General features: G+C 38.4%; 1 protein-coding gene across 1 annotated transcript; it reads left to right on the top strand.

Moving 5' to 3' along the window:
• Positions 1–4414: 4414 nt before the first annotated feature.
• On the top strand, positions 4415–13555 carry bco1 (beta-carotene oxygenase 1). The gene is made up of 11 exons (XM_042510018.1): positions 4415–4512; positions 4604–4732; positions 4851–4980; positions 6921–7068; positions 7163–7313; positions 8728–8951; positions 9077–9334; positions 9431–9536; positions 9662–9756; positions 11948–12059; positions 12305–13555. Exons 1-11 carry the CDS (start codon positions 4449–4451, stop codon positions 12457–12459), a joined length of 1572 nt encoding a protein of 523 aa, XP_042365952.1. The 5' UTR covers positions 4415–4448; the 3' UTR covers positions 12460–13555.
• Positions 13556–13719: the final 164 nt, after the last annotated feature.

Raw genomic sequence — 13719 nt, 5'->3', positions numbered from 1 at the left:
AATCAGCACAGTTTCAAGGTCGACACCCAAGATAATGCCACCAACTCAGTATCTGATCAAATGTCTTCCCTTTCTTCCTGAGTAAGATGTTAAATAAGATGATAAGTTGCAGAACATTATGATGTTACAGTGGAGTTGACCCTTGACCCTTTGGATATACATTGCAATCACTTCACATTTTATTCCACTGGGGTATTTGTGTGAAATTTTGTCATGATGGTGGTGTTGTAGTACTTGGGATCGGTCTTGGTCTTGAGACCACATTTAGAGGGTCTCGGTCTCGTCTTGGAATCGAATAAATTTTGACTTGGTCTTGTCTCGGTCGCAGACATAGTGGATTCTGGATTTCTTAATTGAGATTGGTTGAGACTGCAGCAGATTTATTTGTTAATATTATTACCATGATTTGATGGAAAACTTCCTTCTTCAAATCCAGCAGTCATTTGTAGTTTGCTTTTTTGTCACTGGTAACAGCTGCCATCCTTCATAGAAATCAGAGGAAAATAGTTTACATAGTCGTGGTCTTGACTCTGTCTTGTCCTGCTTTGGTCTTGGTCTTGTCATGTCACAGTGATCTTGACCGACCACCAAATTCTAATCAGTTCATTGTTAAGTTGAACTTAATGTTCGTGCCAATTTTTTTTACCTTTGACCACCAAATTCTTCTCAATTCATTGTAAGTAAACATTTATGCCAAATTTAAATAAATTCCCTCAAGGTGTTCTTGAGATATTGCGTTTATGACAATGGGATGGATGGATGGACAGAACAGACGTACTACTGAAAGAGGATAATGCCTAAAATCAAATAATGCTAGAAAATCACAGGAAGAGGGACTGAGGAGGGATCCCTCTCCCTGGATTGACAAACATGCAACAGATGCTGTGTGTGCAGAATAACCAACACAATAAAATTCCAGTAAAGATAGTCTACATGATAAAAATTACAAATACAGTGTGAATGAATATAAAGAAAATGCATCTAAGAGGATGTCAGTGAGCTCCCATGAGTCTGATCTTATGTGGTTTACAGAAGGTCACATTCTTCTCAGCAGGACAAATAAAAACTAAAACTACTGGGCTCAAATGATACATTTAGGCTGAAATCGACCCACCAGCCCACAAAGTAGGTTAAAGTTCAGGCAAAAAGATAACTTGTGAGTTTGGATTTTATTACAATTTTCTAAACAGAGTCAGACTGTCTCATGCCCATGGGGAAGGTGAGTGGCAACAGACTTTACCAATTAATGCCACACTTGAATTAATGATTCTGTGAACATGGTTCTGCTTTCGCTTGGACTGTTAGTCTACTCTGTGTGTTTGTTTTCAGAAGAAAAAGAAATATCTGTGAGCAACAGACATAGCTGTGAAAAAGCACATGACTGTTAAATTATTGCTTGTGGAGCCAAAAAAAAAATTTCAATAAGCCAAACAGGGACATGGCAGCCTGAGACTAGTAAGTGCTGTAGTTGGTTGCAGTTTTGATGGAATTTGAACGGCTTCAATTAGAAAGCTCAGTCATTACTGTAGCATAGAGTATTTAATCAAGTAGTACAAATATGGATTGGTAATAAAAAAGATAAGAAGCAGATTTCCCTGCAATTTGCCTCTGGTCATCTCAGGACAGATGCAGTTATGTCATCAGCTGGTTATTCTTGGAAACAATTAGACAGGATACGATTAACCCTGGGAGGTGATGTGAATTTGGACTTTAACATACAGATATAATACTAATTCTTTTTGAGGTACCAGCTCGCTGTCACAGGCTGCAAGTAATTCCCAATACACAAGAGTGTTATTGTTGGAACGCCTGCAGGGAATTTTCATACATTTAGCAAAAACATCCTCTTGGACTGAATGACCTGATTAGAATTTGGTGATTAAACTTCCCTTTGACCTCACAAAACATGGTTTTGGCCATAACTCAAGAATTTGTCATACTAATTAAGACATAATTTCTCACAAATGTCTAATAGGATAATAATAATGAAGTGATGACATTTTATATTCAAATGTTCAACTACATTGTGACATCATAATGTTCTGTAAAAACACTTTCCTACTCTGGAGCAGAACGAGAGACACATGGTCGGATACTGAGCTGGTTACACTCATCTTGGGTGCCCACATTAAAACTGTGCTGATTGTATAGATCATCTGTAGTGTGATGTGTGTGAAACATCCACATTTTAGAGTTTGTTGCTCTTTGCAGTAATGAAGCACTGTCAAGGATAAAACTTTGTATTCTGACCTGTTCCTCTGATGGTCCACCACAAGCCCATTGCTTGCGTTTCAGGTTATTGTTGTTTCACCATGTGATGAAGCTCTCTATCAGTCCTCTGTGTTCCTCAGTAAAAATAGTCTCCAAAGGAACACAGCATGCCTTTCACTGGAAATTGGAGTCATAAGTGTCAGTACATTGATAACTTTAATTTTGCAAAAAAAAAAAGTATTGTGCTTTTTAATAAATTCCTTCAAAGTCTAAACTGACTGGACAGACGTGACATAAAATGTAACTTGACTGGTTGTTGAAGGCATGCGACCATGAGGCAGTGATTCTCGTGTTGGTTCATTCTATGATTTATGTCTTTCTCTTCACACATTTACACCAATAGGGTCACACTGCATGTGCTGGTCTTAAGTGCCAGCTGCTCCAGTATCCTGCTAGGATAGGGGTAATTTTTGGGGGCCAGGTTATGTGAAAAATACCTGGGGAGCAGCTGCTTCTCATCAAATGGGTCATCCCATACTGATAAGACAAACACAACTGTTTCATCGTTCAGCAAAAAAGTATTCAACTTTCCATCACTTCTGAAAGTTGGGGTCCTCCAAGTCGATTTAATGCCTCTTTGCTGAAACCGTGTGCTAGCTAGTAGGAAAAGTCTGCTGTTAGGTAACCATTGTGTTTGCTTGATTATTGTCTATTTGTGAAAATGCATCAGTACCTACTTGATGCATATCTACAAACTTCATGAAAGTCCTGCCATTGTGATGTGGAGGGAAAAATGCAAAGCGATATTATCTGTTTAACCAATATTGTGTGTGTGTGTGTGTGTGTGTGTGTGTGTGTGTGTGTGTGTGTGTGCGCGCGTGTGCGTGTGCGTGTGCGTGCATGCATGCAGGGGGTGCACATTATGTTGAAAGTCAAGCCCCGGGCCATATAAAATTGGTTTGAGGGCCACAGTTGGCCCCTGGGCTACACTTTGGACATGCCTGTGTTATGGTGATATCATTACCAGAGGGTCAAGTGAATACACATGCAGACAGATAACTGACTCTGTGTGTGTGTGTGTGTGTGTGTGTGTGTGTGTGTGTAAATTACCTTTCCTATAGTATTATCTATATGGTATTAATACACCTATGACTGATTGTATGCGATAACTGTCTGTGAACATTCAGTTCAAATTTGGTGACATAATTTCCATAAATACATTTCATAAGGCAGCAGTCCCTTTTGGAGAAGCCTGAATTTTAGGTCATTTATGCTGATTTTGTAGTCAAAATATTATTATACAATCAACCAGCGCAAAAAAAAAAACTGCTATCAGGTGCTGGATTAGAAAGCCCTGCAGCTGATAGAAGTTCAATGTTAGTGTATAATTCTGTGAGGGAGACACTAAACATCCTTCCACGAAAATTAATTCTTATAATTGTATGATATAAAGACATAAACCAGAGTTCAACACACTTTCCAGTGATAGTAAGACCATAAAGCAATATCAAAACTTAAGTGAGGAAAGCAGATAACAGACTTTACTTAAGGTCTAAGACCATACTAAATCAAGACTATAACTCCCTGCAGGAATATTACACCTGCGTAATGGGCTGTTAAGAAAAAAAACTATAGGTGTGTGTTTGTGTGTGTGTGTGTGTGTGTTTACTTAATTACTAGGCTGATTCGGAAAATAGTAACAATTCAACTCAATAAACTGAATCAAAATACAATAAAGACATAAAAAAATACATGTGGTGGGGGGCAATAAAAGTGGATTGCGGATTATACAAGCTTTTCATAGAAGGCAAAGGTGCAGTAAGGGGTAAACACCTGCAGCAATACATGTAACATAGAAACACATAACAAAAGAGACTTACAAAAAATCACATAGCTCATATTAAACCTGGTTGAACAGATTAAGATTTTTTTTCAATAAATGAAATGGCAAAGTACCTTAAAGGTGCGAAGTTGTCAGGTTACTCAGAATGTTACATAATGAGAGCTTTATTCAGAGGAGCGCATTTCGCTGAACTGAGCGGCGAGATTTCCCTTAATCGCTTGCAGCAACGTTACAATAAACTCCTGGCAGATGAAGGCCACCCCTGCGCAGATATGTTAATAAGTCCTTTGTCCAACCCCCCATAAAGCTGTTTAAAGGGAGAGGTGTGCGCTGTTGCTGACCGCACTAGTTCTTCAGACACCTCCGCGTTTTGTTCACCGCGCTTCACTCAAACATGGCACCAGACTTTTCCAAGAACGCAGTGGAGAGCCCGGAGCCCTGCAAAGCTGAAGTAAAAGGTAGGTAACATTTTTGCTCTACTGAACGAGCCACACATGCACTGACTTTAATTGCTGATGGTTTTGTGTTGTTTGGTTTCTGCTCCTGTAGGGAGTATTCCCAGTTGGCTGCAAGGCACGCTGCTGCGCAACGGTCCCGGCATCTTCTCTGTGGGGGACACCAGCTACGACCACTGGTTTGATGGGATGGCTATAATGAACAGCTTTGTCTTTAAAGATGGTTTGTATATTTGTTTCGCACTTGTTGAGTTGTTACTTGGACATTATATCTATTGACAGCGAGGAGAGCATTTTTAACGCATGAACTTTTATTTTATTTTATTTTATTTTTCTCACAGGTGAAGTGACCCACAGAAGCAGATTCCTCAAGAGTGACACCTACGAAGCAAACATGGCTGCAAACAGGATAGTTGTGTCTGAAATGGGTACAATGGCCTACCCAGACCCAAGCAAGAATTTTATTGTCAAGTGAGTCTATTCATAATTTTAATGGAACCACACTTTTAACCCTTTTAAACCTGGAAAATCCGTTTTCTTGTGCTGTGTTCAGATGACTTTACAAGCTATTTAACCCTTTGAAACCTGAGCAAATTGGTTTGATTTCTTTCGAAGACATGGCAATTGGCAACTTTGTGAAAACCCCCCCCCCCCCCCCCCCCCCCCCCCCCCCCCCCCCCCCCCCCCCCCCCCCCCCCCCCCCCCCCCCCCCCCCCCCCCCTATGTCCAACAAAAACTTCATAATTCTTATAATTACATTTTAAATCATAGGAAAAAAGGAAAGAAAATCTTTTTTTCAATTCTTTTTTTCTGGTAATTTTCTTGTTTGTTTTTGTTTTTTACTTTTTTTTTTTTTTTTTTACTTTTAACCTTTTTGGGGGCCTTATTTTTAGGCAATTGCATTCTAACTTTTCACTAATTGTTTACCAAATTTTGGGTCATGTCTTGTTAAGTTGCTAATTGCCTTATCACCATGTTTTTGAAAGAAAACAAATCAATTTGCTCGGGTTTCAGAGGGTTAATTATTTTTATTCCTTTCATGGTATCCTTGTAGTACTCTTGGTCCCAAACTTATGATATAGTTATAGAGCTCTTCCACAATTTTGTTTCCAGTGGTTATTCTTATGTGACCTGCAAACATCAGTTTGATTCTTGAGAAGCATCTGCAAAACAGTGATTTCCCCTACTGTCAGCATGGGGGAATCATTCATGCTGCAAGCAACCAGCAATGGTTCTCAACCTTTTTTGTGTCAAGGATCCCTAAATCAATTGTGTCACACACCCCCATTTGATGAGATTTCCCTTTAGGGGCATAATGTTGCATAATGTCAACTAGCTGAGGAGATAATTATGGAGGAAGTGAAAACTCTGAGCAGAATAGTCACTCTTATGACTCATAATCACATTTGGCTTACTTCTATTAAATAGTAAAAATAAACTAGTCATGTGCATCTGCATTGTGATGATAATCAGTCTTTGTAGGAACCCCTTCTGTTTCCCTTTTTGTGAATTTATAATTGGGATGCAAAGGGCCCACCCATTTCTACAAGACCCTCAGTATGGGCTAGGGCTAGGCAATATATCAATATTATATCTATCTATTATACAAATTTTGGATGTCATAATATTGTAAGCATTGTCTTTTCCTGATTTTAAATGTTGAATTACTGTAAAATGTTATAATTTTCTGAACATTCCAGACTGTTCTAGCTGTTCTGTTATTTGCCTTTACCTAGTCATTTTATCTGCATTACTGATGTTTGTTTATCAAAAATTTCCATGTGTAAATATTTTGAGAAAACACCAATAGTCAGCCCTACAATACTGACAAAATATTGGGCCAAAAATATCTTGATATTTATTTTTTTTCCCCTCATACCACTCAGTCCCAGTATGAGCAAATTATGTCTTTTGTGTTGGATGACATTTGTTGATTGAAGTCATCAAATCACTAAATTCACAAATGTTGTTGTGAAAGGATTTTAATGAATTATGCAGGCACACTGAACGTAGAGACACAGAGCAGATCTGAGCTGGTGAGCTGACCCTGGGTGAGTGAAATAGGATCACTTTTGAACAGTAAACCAAAGCAGCATATATGTAAATAATAAATAATATTAAACAAAGGAGGGCAGTGATCAGACACAATGCAAATGCAAATGTATTCAGGGCATTTGCAAATAGACCTAAATGGGACAAACAGCTGTCAGAATCAAAATGATCAGTATTAAAGTAGGGACGGGGGCAGGAAGCAGCAAGGACACACACATTCGGCATGTGACGAGATCATGGGCCAGACCAGTAGGGGCATGGAAGCTCCCAGACACTCTTTGATTAGCAAATCTGCACTGCCCAACTGTGTATTCTTTATCACATCACATTTCTTCAAATGGTTTTCTCTTACTTTTCAGGGCAATCACCTTTCTCAACCACACAGTGCCTGACTTCACTGACAATGGTGCAAGCAATTTCATTAAATACGGAAAGGACTATTACGCCACCTCTGAAACAAATTACATCCGCAAGATTGACCCTGTGACGCTGGAAACGCAGGACAAGGTAACATCATCTTCCGATCTGGAAGACAAGTGATCAGTATTAATACTTGCTGATTTAAGAGCTCATGAGTTGCTTAACTTTTTGTTTTACACAGGTGGACTACATGAAGTACCTGCCAGTAAACTTGGTCTCATCCCACCCGCACTACGACAAAGAGGGCAACGCCTACAACATTGGAACTTCAGTGGCAGAGAAGGGCAAGACTAAATACATACTGTTCAAAGTCCCTGTTTCCTCAGAGAAAGGTGTGTAAACCTAATAATCTTTTCTACTTGGCACTGGCACCTCAGTGCTTTTTCTTCATATCAGCTGTACTCTGCAGACAGTCTAGACAGTTAATGTTAGACAGGAAAACCAGATGAAGAACAGTTATGGAGAAGTGGACAAGTGGGCCTGCTGCTGTTGGATCCTTTCTTGACTTCTCAGAATTACACTATTTTTGCAGACATTTGAAGACAATTCTTCAATTCTTTATCCACGAGTGTAGATTTCATTTGTTTTTTGGTTTGTTTGTTTGTTTTGTTTATTACTGTTTTTTTTTATTTTGACGACCTTTAAGAATAACTAAATCCCCAAATTATTTTTTTTTCAGTTGCATATATATATATATATATATATATATATATAGTACTATTGTTGATTAATTTAGGGATGCAAATTATGTTGCCAGGGATGATGTTCTGTAGGCCATTCAGGAGGCTAGCGTTGCTCTAGTTCCCACGTCAAAAAGCCTGTGGAATTGATTTCTTATAATGGCAGAAAATAATCTCTGTGGTTAACAAACATTTATAATACTTAAACTTTTTTTCAGAAATATAATCTTCACAAATGAACACTACTTTCAGGACAAGCCTAAATTCAGTCACCAGACATAAAGAGCTAATGCTTGGCAATAACAAACTACACTGTGGTCGCATAGCCACAACTATGAGGTTGTAAAGCTGTGTTTGTCTTGATGTCGTTCTATAGTCTCATTTAGCCACATGTTAGCAACCATCATTTTTAAGATACATAAAAGTTTCAAAGTTTGTGTGTGGATATTTTACTGACATATTTTATGTTGGAGAACAAAATGTCAAACTAAAAACCCACTCAAAAAATCCATTGACTTTGAGACGAGGGAACAGGAGATGCTAAACTGCTGACACATTTCAGGGTTTATGGACTCATAATGGGGTCCTCCATCCTGGCTGTTGCAACTGAATTTTGCTATTGGCTGAACCTGGTAGCAAGAGTCTGCTTTCATCAGCAGTCAAGCACTGTTTCCCCAACAGACTACTTTGTGTGTGCACATGGGGCAAGGAGGTGCTGTGGATAGAGAGGCTGCATGATAAGGTGACTGGGCATGCCTTAGCCCCCCTCCCAGACCTGCCCATTTTTGAGACTTTTTTCACATTCCAGGGAGGTGGCACTCAAGCCAAAATTGGGAGGTTTAGTTACACTTTAAGGACATTTCCACCATAAGCTGATGCAGAATAGGCACACATGGATGCATAGAATTTACTAGAATATAGTAAGTTAAGAGTTTGATGCTCAAAATAAATAAAAATATATAACTAAATGTTAAAACAAAACCCATACCATTGTCTTTATCGATAATGCAACAAATTAAAATAACTGAGGTGACACATTTTTTGTTTTTGCACTTTACACTTAAAGACAAAAAAGGCAAGAATGTCCCCGCGCTGAAGAATGTGGAGGTGATCTGCACACTTCCCTGCCGCTCCCTGCTCACACCGAGCTATTACCACAGCTTCGGCATGACGGACAACTACTTCATCTTCATTGAACAGCCTTTAAAACTGGACATCCTCAAGATGGCCACTGCGTACATGAGGGGAGTCAATTGGGCAAGCTGCCTAAAATACAGCCCTGAGGAAAATGTAAGTGCTCAATGTGTTTTATATGTTGCCTTGAAAGAGTGGGCATAAGTCTCCCAGTGTTTCTGAGAGAACACCTGGGTAAACATAACTGTGGTTGTCTTTCTAAATGTTTCTTTCTTTAACAGACTCTGATCCACCTGATAGACAGAAAGACTGGCAAAGAAGTGGAGACAAAGTTCTTCACCGAAGCAATGGTCGTCTACCATCAAGTGAACGCTTATGAGGATGATGGTCATGTGATCTTCGATGTCATCGCCTACCGTGATAACAGCCTTTACGAAATGTTCTACTTCAGCAAGCTAAAGGACTACAATGGGTACCACGATGATAGCTACTCCAAGCCAAGCTACAAACGATTTGTATTCCCTGTCCGCTCAGACAAGGTGGGATTTGTAAAGATTTATTTTATTCTGAAATTTAGAGATGCTCCTGTTACACCTATTTATGTATTTTATTACTTTTCGACTGTTTTTTTCCAGGGTGTGGCAGTTGGAGAGGACTTGGTAAAACTCAAATACACAACAGCCAGTGCTGTGAAGGAGAAAGAAGGCAAGCTGATATGCCAGGCAGAGGTGCTTTGTGAAGGTAAAACCAATGCCACTCAATGCCACTTTTCTTAGTTGTGCTTAAGTACCATTCCTGACATTGTGTTTCTGAGATTATTTGATTTGTTTATACACATACAAAAACTATAATTTCATGTCCACCAGGTTTTGAATTGCCCAGGATAAATTATGACATCAACTGCAAGAGACATCGGTTTGTCTATGGGAGCTGCGTGGAAGAGTCTGCACTGGCAAAAGAGGTAACACTCCCCATTGTTTTTAATTTGGCTGAGGTGGAAGAGAAGGGCTGGGAACATCCGTCTTTTTGATTTCTTTAACACGTATAAGTTTTATGTGCCAAGAGACCCTAGACACCCCTAACTTGCAGCCTCTTGAAGAGCAGATATTTTATATGGGGGGTATAGGGAAGCACATTGTTTGCGGCAGCCTTGTTTTTATAGAGGAAGGAAGCAAATCACAGAACTCAGCATTAACAGTTGGCACAACAGAAGGCCGGAAGCACTTTGTTGATATGAGAATTACCGAATGCCTCAAAAAAAGACTAAACCTCTTCTTGGTTTTGGCTACAAAACCCGAATGTTCTTCCCATTGGGTACACTTGCACGTCAAGGTACCAGAAACAATAGAAAGACGTGACAAACTCAATTGGGGCTTCTAAGTATTGACCTGCAAAGCACTTCTGAACAGAGCTTCCCTTGTGTCTCCCCGCATACCCTCAGTCCAGAGGTTAAGTGTCTGCAAACAGGAAGGAACAAAAGGAAACATCCTGGCGCAGACAATTAGATATTTCTGTTGATTCCCACTTGATGCAGAATCCTTTAAACACAAGAGAGATCTGGCTTTTCTTTGAACTTTAATGGTCTTTTTGATATGGAATAAAAAGCAGGAAGAGCAAAAGGAAAAAGTTTAGTGTTATGATGATAAATAGTTTTCACACAAGCAAAGAAAATATTTCTGTTTGATGAAATATGGGTGATAAATTTTGCAGGCCAAGTTGTAATACTTTAATTATAAAATGAGCACACACTAAGAAAAGAAACACATTGCACACATCAACACAAAAGCAGTCACCTTAATTTAACTCCATGCTGCCTTTATCTAAAGAACATGATATCAGCAGGGTAAAACCTATTTCAAAAGTGTTGTATGCAATAATTTGATCATTGCCGGCTGAAGTTTTATCAGCAGATTATAGAGGTATTTCAACACCATAAAAAAGATGATCTAAGTCAGTCAATTACCAGTCGGTCATGAATTCAAACTGAGTCATGGCTAGAGATTTAAAATAAATGAATAAATAAAATAAATGTACTTCTATGCCACTGAGCTCACACATTTGACAGCAATTGTCCGGCAGTGAAAAGTAAGATATCCAACCAGACAGTCATAACTGTCCAGATGAAATTAAGGTGTGGTCCTAACCTGCCATGACCTCCGCGACCCCATCAGCCAGCTATAGTCCAAGATGATGTCAGAAGAAGAAAAACCTTTGTGTCCTTCCCACTTCCCCCTGGAGGCACATACAGTACGTCCTTGGCCTAACATCAAGATCCTGTTTGCCTTAAATGACAAGGTCATATTAGGTCCTGCTTACTTTGTCAGCCCAAAACAATGAACATATTGGCCTTCGAGAATTCCACATCAACAGCTCATATTTTTTTTATTTGTCTGGGTACGGATATTGTACTTTGAATGAAAATATATTTAAAAAAAATAAATAATGCGCACTTTGCATTTATTATTACCTTTTGAGGGCCAGTTTAATTCTAATACATTGATGCAACAAATTGCATGTAATGAAGTAAAATAGTTAAACATGAATAGTTAAAAGGAACAATACTCGAGTACTGTTTTTTGTACCCCCCCACTGTTGAGGTGAGAACTTATTTCAACTTATACAATATATTTTTTCCTGTTCTTGAACGACCTTATCATGACTTGTAATTATACTTCCCTTTTTGATTGCAACAGTGACTAATACAAATATGATATGTGATGTACATGAAAAGTGCTGATATTCGCTAAAAAAAAAGTACAATTGCAGTCATTTCACAGATTTAGCAAAACATGTTTTTGCATATGTAATGAAGTAGCAAATTCCTCTGTAGATTGGGGAAGCGATGCCAGCTTACTTCATTTCCTGAGAATCTCTTGTCACTCTGAAGTCAGCCCAGCTGATTGTAGGAAAAGGTACAGGTTCCTTATTGTACCAACAGTATGAGGATGGTCTATTTTACAACTTTATTGCTCTTTTATTAGTATATGGCTTACAATTGGAGCAAAGTACTGCACGGGTGGACTGCTTGTCTACAAGATAATTAAGGTTATCAGATACAGTATGGGAAGATCAAAGTGCAAGACTGTAATTCTTTGCTGTAAAGGCTAAAAAAGTGTCTTTATTATTTTTCCTAATCTGTTCATTTATTGTAGATCGCAAAGTTTGACACAGAAACCAAGGAAAAGGTTTCCTGGAGTGAAGAAAACTGCTGGCCGTCAGAGCCTGTGTTCATCCCCAGACCAAATGGAGAGTCAGAGGATGATGGTGAGAACACTGTGTGCATAATGTATGATGCATACCAGTATACATGGTGTGTTTATGTGACCATATATCATCAAAATTAGAAAAAAACCAGAGATTACTCACTAATTACATCTGTTTTGACAAGACCTTTTGTTATTTTTAAGTAACAAAGTACATTTGAAAACTTCATGCATTTGATGTGATGCCTTAGCTTTTTGATATTTTGCTTTACACTCTAACAATAACTTCTTCCTTTCCCTTTGCAGGTGTGGTCTTAGCATCAATTAACAACACCAATCCCGGCCAGTCGAGTTTCATCCTGGTTCTTGATGGCAAAACATTCAAAGAGGTCGCTCGAGCATATGTGAAAGCTCAGCTTCAACAGGCTATGCATGGGTTTTTTATCCCAGAAGGAAATTAGGTAGTTATGTATAACTACTGTTGGAGAACTTCTAGAAAACTGTGCTCTCAGGTGCAGGAATCCATTTAAACACTGAAAAACACACTGCCGAATGGTGTTGTGTTTTAGACAAAAGTGTGATAGAGGTGTTCATGGTTTCATGGACTACCTCTGTAAAATTATAGGGACTGTATTAAAATTGATTTTTATAGCTATGTTTATTAGGAGAAATGCAGATTTATTGATTTTGTGTGCTTCAAAATGTTATGCATAATGCATAAAGATATACCATGCCAGAATTGTTGGTTGTTGCTGTAAACAGTATTTCAAGTGAAAGTGAAATCGCTTTGAAATGAGTTTTTTCTGCCTGATGTTTTACCTCATTACATTTGCGAGGGGTTTTCATTGCTGTGTCTGCAATTTTCATAGCTTTTTTTCTGAACAAGTGCTACAGGAGACGATTAGGGCCACATATGAAAACATTTATTTGAGTTTAATTTTTAAGAATTCGGAAAATTCTGAATTTAGAGTCAGAATTTAATGTCAGAATTCTGAGAATAAAGTCAGAAGTCTGAATTTCCTGGCCTCACCTGTGCGCGCTGTCACTGTGTGAAGAATGTCCCAAACATAACAAAATAAGCAGAAAATAAGACAATACAGGCAGACAGCAGGGTCTTAACTAAATACGCCGCCACACACTTCTATTGGATCACAAGTGATGATTGAGAGGGATTACTTTTTTATAAGTCTATACATTGTTTTTTAAAAAATCATTCTAGTATACCTTTTTAAGCATGTATAAATATTACTATTTGTTATGTAATCTGTATCATTCTGTTGTATTGTGATGGCAATCATTGTATTTGTGCTCATACTTTTCATTAAAAAACATGTTAAGTTCTGAGATGTACTCCCATTTTTGAGGCAAACAAGACCATAAGAATGAACCCAACTAACTCTTCAGATTTATATTGTCAGAGTCATAGCGTTATCATGGTGATTACTGTACATTTTATAATCTGTTGGCAAAGTAGATGAGCAGGTTGGCCCTCGTCACCAAGTAGGCTATTACTTATCTCTCACTTGATGAGCCGAAATAAATTAACTTACAAGCAAAGTTGATTTTGTTGTCCCTGTCCTGGGCTCTTTGTGGGATTTCTTGTTTTAAAGTAAAGGCAAACAGACATTTGGAACTTTGCAAGTGTGTAAAAGTTGCCTTGTTCTTTAACATCTTCATTAGCTTTGTGATTAAAGATGGCATATTTAAGCTATTATACAGCG

This window comes from Plectropomus leopardus, chromosome 21 (assembly GCF_008729295.1).
Source record: "Plectropomus leopardus isolate mb chromosome 21, YSFRI_Pleo_2.0, whole genome shotgun sequence".
In the NCBI taxonomy this organism is placed as follows: Eukaryota; Metazoa; Chordata; class Actinopteri; order Perciformes; family Serranidae; genus Plectropomus; species Plectropomus leopardus.
The sequence above is the reverse complement of the archived record's forward strand: the minus strand, read 5'-3'. Positions and strand labels throughout refer to the sequence as shown.

What these genes read in the sequence shown, in the direction of transcription:
- bco1 (XM_042510018.1), top strand. Translation starts at nt 4,449, where the DNA reads ATGGCACCAGACTTTTCCAAGAACGCAGTGGAGAGCCCGGAGCCCTGC. An exon ending in CTGCAAAGCTGAAGTAAAAG is followed by an intron (nt 4,513 to 4,603) that starts GTAGGTAACATT and finishes CTGCTCCTGTAG; the next exon opens with GGAGTATTCCCAGTTGGCTG. An exon ending in TGGAGAGTCAGAGGATGATG is followed by an intron (nt 12,060 to 12,304) that starts GTGAGAACACTG and finishes TTCCCTTTGCAG; the next exon opens with GTGTGGTCTTAGCATCAATT.